This window comes from Cariama cristata, unplaced genomic scaffold, assembly GCF_000690535.1.
Source record: "Cariama cristata isolate BGI_N322 unplaced genomic scaffold, ASM69053v1 scaffold8699, whole genome shotgun sequence".
Lineage (NCBI taxonomy): Eukaryota > Metazoa > Chordata > Aves > Cariamiformes > Cariamidae > Cariama > Cariama cristata.
This window is the reverse complement of record NW_009637375.1, coordinates 7,721-13,532: the sequence shown is the minus strand read 5'-3', so window position 1 is coordinate 13,532 and position 5,812 is coordinate 7,721. Positions and strand designations below refer to the sequence as shown.

At 46.4% G+C, this 5,812-nt stretch overlaps 1 protein-coding gene across 1 annotated transcript; it reads right to left on the bottom strand.

The window, feature by feature from the left end:
• Positions 1-381: 381 nt before the first annotated feature.
• Positions 382-5,569, bottom strand: LOC104167904 (phospholipase A2 inhibitor subunit gamma B-like). Its single transcript, XM_009708301.1, has 5 exons — positions 5,521-5,569; positions 4,194-4,310; positions 2,873-3,022; positions 2,593-2,733; positions 382-605 (listed from the first exon to the last, which is right to left on the bottom strand). Exons 1-5 carry the CDS (start codon positions 5,567-5,569, stop codon positions 382-384), a joined length of 681 nt encoding a protein of 226 aa, XP_009706603.1.
• Between the last annotated feature and the right edge of the window lie 243 nt (positions 5,570-5,812).

Below are 5,812 nucleotides of genomic sequence, written 5' to 3'. Positions count from 1 at the left end.
CAGAGCCTGGAGAAGTGACTTTGAAATCTATCACTTATCCTGAGATAGTGGATGTCGACACTAAGGCTGTCTTGAGAGCTCCTGTTGCCTCTGCAGTGTATGGGCACCTCGTGCAGTCTTGCCCAGTCCCAGTGTGGACAAAGCATCCAGAGAAGGTAACATGAAACTAACCGCACTTGAACATATGAAGCTTTAAATCAGATCAAGTCAATGAGGAAACAAAAGAAGTGTAATTACTGTCTTTTTATTCTGTGAAATTATGAAAGAAGAAGAGCTACGCCAAAACCGAACTCCCCACACAGAAGCCACAGCAAACAGGACTCGGTGCAAACCACTACTGGAGTTTGTTGTGGGCTTTGCTTAACCCAGAACTCGTGAGAGTCAGAAAATTACCTTCTCCAAGATGAATCCTGACAGGACAGGGACGAAGAGAGTATCTGGAGGGGCAAAGCCAGAAGTCACTCTGGCCAGAACAGAAGCTTGTTTACATTGGAAACGCCTTAACTTTATGTTCATCATCCCCAGATTGTTTTTTCCATCTCCTACAATATTGCATTCAGAAATGGTGGTGCAACCCTTCATGGCAGCTTTCAGAGACAGTCCACCTACAGAAGACAAGAAGTACATGCCATTTGTCTGCAGAACCAGTCTCCATAGTTGTTCCTTCCCTGGCCAATGAGGTCCCATTTCCACTCCAAGAACAGCCCATTCTTTACGTCCAGCTGCGTCCAAACCCACCAGACCATTCCTGTCTGTTCCCATCCCCTGAACAAATTTCAAGAAGCAGCAAGGTCACCTTGGTTGACTTGAAATACAAATGGTTTAGGGTTTATCTTTACTTTCTTTCTTTCTGCTGAATAAAGATTACTTTTTTTTTTAATCTAAACATTTTAAAATTAAAAATTGAAAAGCTTTTAAGTAGTTTGCTTTCTTGCATTTAAAGATTCTTCTGTTCAAACCTTGCCTAGATTCCTAAAGAAACCAGGCCTGTGTGACAATACTCCAGGTGCTCATTGTCTCCTTCTCTCTCTGATCCTCCCAAGACATTTGAACTGGATGACTATGTCTCAGCCAAATTTGGCATGACAGTGAGAAATCTCAAAGATATTACAGACCGAGTCATTTATTCAGATAAGTCCATTCTCTACGACCTTACAAAATCTAGCTAAACCAACAGTGAAACTCTGCTCACATGCCCGCTGATGGAGAGCCTGAAACCTGAATTTATCTTTTACCAACGCTGGAACATCTGCCTGAGAAGGAGACCTGAGAAGGTGCTGGGTGCCTACCTCCCCATTCAGATATTCTTGCTCCCATTGCTTGCTTTTTGCTCAAACTGCTCATGTTTCTCTGCTGCACAGGCTATGGAGGCCTCAAATATTCTGGTGGATGTTTTTATCTCAAATACAAATAACGTATAAAGAGCACTTCATTAGCTCCTCACCTTCCTTTGCTCCCCTACACCATTGCTTCCTCTGCAGAGCTAATCACAATGCACAAGTCTCTTCTATTTACAGTGGCCAATCAATCAAGTCAAGACAAGTTAGGAGCATTTTTTATTTCAGTGGTACACTGAATTAGTTGCATCACTCTATTTCCATTGCTGTGACTAAGAAAACACTTGTTTTCCTTCATGTTGTCTCTGTGAAACACCATCTAATTCAAGGTTGGGATAACACATCTATAAAGTGTATGGCAAAGACCTTCAGGCATCATATCGTCACCTAGCAATGATACCAACTCAGAGAAACTTCGTCCATACCCATATACAAGATATTTTTTTTCCAGTCTGTTTCTACAGTAGGTGCTGCTGCCCTTCATTTCCACATTATTTTTCCTGCCTGCTGGAGTATGGATTGGAATGCCATGAAACATGGAAGCCTTTTACTTGTGGCAAGGGAGGAAAAGGGATTGACCGGGGGGCTTGCTGTCTACTTTCCTCTCTCTCATTACAGCTCTTGAGGTGGGAAAAAGATTTCTGAAAGAGAGTGATACATGCTGCGGACGACCTTGGCCATTCAAAGCCTGGAGTTCCTTCATAGGGAAGATCTTTGGATACCCCAAAGGCTCAGCTGCAGCATTCATGGGGAGGTACCTATCCCCAGCTCTCCAGGAGCAGGGGTACCACTAAAACAAATGGTATCTTGTCCCCAGTGGCCAGCATCACCTCATGAGAAAGCCAATGGTTCTGTATTAGTTTCATCTGAACTTCCACTAAGTAGGCAACTGGCTTAGATCCAGTTTCATCCTCACACATCCTAGCTAGGGTCAGCAGGTTCAGGGCCTTGGTCATATTTATTACCTGCCCATATATCAGATTGCTTCAGGACTCTAGTTCTGCTCTTGGCCTCAGTTATGCCATGCGATGAGGAATCCCAACAGTTATCTGTGCATGCTGGGGAAGGAGGAAGAAAAAAAACACTCCTGCTCTTTTATCAGCTTTAAGCCTGTTCCATTTAGTTCTGCGTCTCTTCCTCTTTTTTTCATTCACACCTTTTACCCATCTTTATTTCTCTATAATTCTTCATCTTAGACTGGTTTCACCCATTTAATCAAAAAAATGAACGACAGCCCTAAATAAAAGACAGTTACCAGAATGCATTAACCCAGCAAGGTCAACACACTGGGTTTCTGCTCCAGTGCAGTTTACAATTTCGTTAGCGCACTGAAAGGAGTCCACGCTGTAGCAGGCAGGACACTGATATCCATTGGGCACGTTGTCCTCTGGTGGCACTGGAAGGAAAGAGATGGGCTGTAATGGTTTTAGTGAGAGGACAAGAGGAATGAGCCAGTTGATGGCTTAGCCTGGAAGCCTCACCTTGGGACAGGGCAGAGAGAGAGAGGACGGAGTATAACGAAGAAGAAAGCTTACGTGAGACAGAGATTGTTTGACAGTCATCGCCTGTGCAGCAAGCCAAGTGGCTCCTTGCTTTTACCTTCCCGTAGTTCATGGTGACAGGGCCAAGAAGGCAAATGTTGGACGGCAGGCAGGACTTGATGGTCGAAGGGATTGCTATTCCCCCTGTAATGAAATGGAAGGCAGCACCAAGTCATTAACTACAAGGTAGCTCCCTTCCCCTCCCAGTAGCTCCTACAGTAGCAACTGCTAAGCAGCCATTCTGGGGCCTGAGAGGCGTCTGGGGATGGCAGAGCCTCCCAAAAAGCAGCACCGGTGATCCCCTCAGAGGAACAAGTGTGCCATCACATCTGAGACACTAGTGAGGAATTTCTCCTTCATGTTGTGCTTAAAGGCAGGAGAGCACGTCTCCTCACAGCCAGCTGGCCTTGTTGCAGATGTCCACCTTAGCCAGGATGCCCCGGCCACAGAAGTTCTGGGGTGACCCACATGCCTTTGACCCATAGCCCGCACTTCTTCATGCACAGTTCACAAATGTCATGGTCTATCATAGCCACAAGCATCCTGACACAGGCAAGTCTAGTCTTCCCCATCAGCCAAATCCAAAATGTGTAATGGGGAGCAGAACAGTTACATTAAGTCTACTGAGGACCCTCCAACCCTTCAAGGATGAAGAGTGGCTTTCCACAAGCAGAAGGAAGATAGGCACTGGAGCTGCCAGCACCAAAGCTGGTAGGATATAAGCCAACCTCCAGTTTAAAAGCCAACGGTCACATCACTGAAGCTGGGTGATAACCAAGTCTGTGCCACTAACAACCAAGTGTGCAGTTGTGTCAGTGCTCAGCACTAGCTTTGGCTTATCAACCACGGGGACATGGTGACAGCTCAGCCCTGGTGGTGCTACCTGGCTGCCTGGTGTCCCCTTCCCCACTTGAGGAAGGGAGTCAGATGCAGGTTAGTTTCTCTCTCCACTTATGGCCAGTGCACCCTCAGTGCTAGATGCCAGCAGCCTTGTGTCCATCACGGTCCAACCTCTCAACCCAAATACTCACCTTAGCCAGAATGTTTCCTCCCAGTATATCGCCTAGGTCCTCCCCTCCACAACTAAGAATCAAGCCCTCCCAACAGGAAATTGGTGATTGAGATAGAAGAATAGAGAGCTTTACCCATCCTGGACCTTCCTGATCTCTTGGTCCTCTGTCAGTGAGGAGGAAAATGAATAGCTTATCCGAGGACTCACCATAAGGCCAGTGACAGAGGTGGGGAGAGAGACCTGTCCCCCAGCCCCGCTCTGAAAGCCGCTCTTGCACACAGCCGTAGTGAATGTCTCACCTACCTATCAAGACCTCATGCAGAATGATGCCGCAGGTATCTTCACCATCAGTACAGGTTTTCATGGGGCCAGAGCAGCTTTTTCCTATGCTGTGACAAACCTCACACTGAAGGGAGGTCCCTGGGGAAAGAAGGAGGATGCATTCCTGGGTAATGGTTATGAGAGATCTCACTTCCCCTTTCCTTGATGTTTCACTTCAGCATTTGATCAGCACTTTTCACATTCCTCTTCCCTTATTTTCCATTTCATTGCTCAATTTGTGGGCTCTTTTTCATTATTTCTATTATTATTTATTCTAGTTTGAACTTGAATTTGGGCATATGAGGGAAAGACATTTGGGGATAGAATTTTACATTTTAACCACCAATACCCAGCCAGCTTCTCTTGTCTCCTATGCAATGAAGTCTGCTTGGTTTTCCTGGGGTTGCTGAGGAAAGCATCCCCACAAACCCCTCCATCCTGGCAGGTATTCAAGTGTCCCTGGATTTCTAGGCCCTGCATCCTCTCTTTGCAGTGAACAGGGGCACCCAAAGGTCTGGGGATCAAAAGGCTGCCAGCAGATGTTGACTGTGTTATGTATAAACTGGGGAATGGCATATCTCTTTGTAGGCATTAGGGGAAAGCACTTTACCAACTGCCTGCTGGAACATCTTAAGCAGACCAGAATATCAGGCAGTCAGCAGGAGACACTTGGAAAGGAATAAAGTGTTTATCAACAGACGACAAATAGCACATCTTCCCTGACACACACTCATGGAGACCCAAGAGTCCAGCATGTAGACTAGGAGGTCCAGGGCATGTGTCAGTTCCCTAAACCAAGGTGCCATCTAAGGCACCTTGCAGTGGCTGTGACATCTACATGGGGTGGCAGATATGACGCAAGACCTCTAAGACACCAGTGCTCTTCTAGGGTAGAACTGAAGGACAGCTGAGGTGACGTATAACGTCTAAAATGTCACACAACCCTGGGCATAAGCAAAACAAATGAGGCCCTAAGTTTGTGCTAAATGGTAGCTGGAGATCGATTCAACCGACCAAAGGTCTGTCTGCCTCAGAGTAACTTGAATCACCTCCATGACTATCTCGGCTATATCACCAGTGACCACCATGGCAGCTTAGACAGCCAATTTGCATTGTAAATGTCTACACCTTCATCTGCATGTTGGCCTATAGCAAAATTCCCTGAGACAGATCATCCATCTGAGGTGCAAAACTTCCCAGATGAGAGGTTCCTATGGCTTGGACAGCAAGAATGGCCCTATGTGCGGAGCACCCGTTCCCAGACCACTTCCATGTCTTGCAGCCCCACAAGTCCCAGCAGAAAACTCACCTGGGTCCAGGAAAGTCAGGAAGAAGATGAGGCCAAGGGACAATTTCATGGTGATGGGATGTAAGAGGAGAGAGCTGCCACGTCTTACTGAACACAGCACTGTGTGCCACAAGGGCTTTATAAACTGGAAAGAAACAGGGTGTTTTGGGGAAGTGGTGGTTGCGGAAGTGCTCTGAATAATATAGATACTACAGAGCAGTAGCGCCAGGGTTACTTTTTTCATTTAAAGCACAAGTTCCACCTTTTCCTCCGCATGAGTAATGCTGTTTGTCTTTCCCCCGTCTAGAGTATG

Coding starts and splice junctions, on each gene's coding strand:
- LOC104167904 (XM_009708301.1), bottom strand. CDS start 5,569: ATGAAATTGTCCCTTGGCCTCATCTTCTTCCTGACTTTCCTGGACCCA. Junction 3,023..4,193: donor TCTGCATGAGGTCTTGATAG/GTAGGTGAGACA, acceptor ATTTCATTACAG/GGGGAATAGCAATCCCTTCG. Junction 606..2,592: donor TGCTGGGTTAATGCATTCTG/GTAACTGTCTTT, acceptor TGTCTTCTGTAG/GTGGACTGTCTCTGAAAGCT.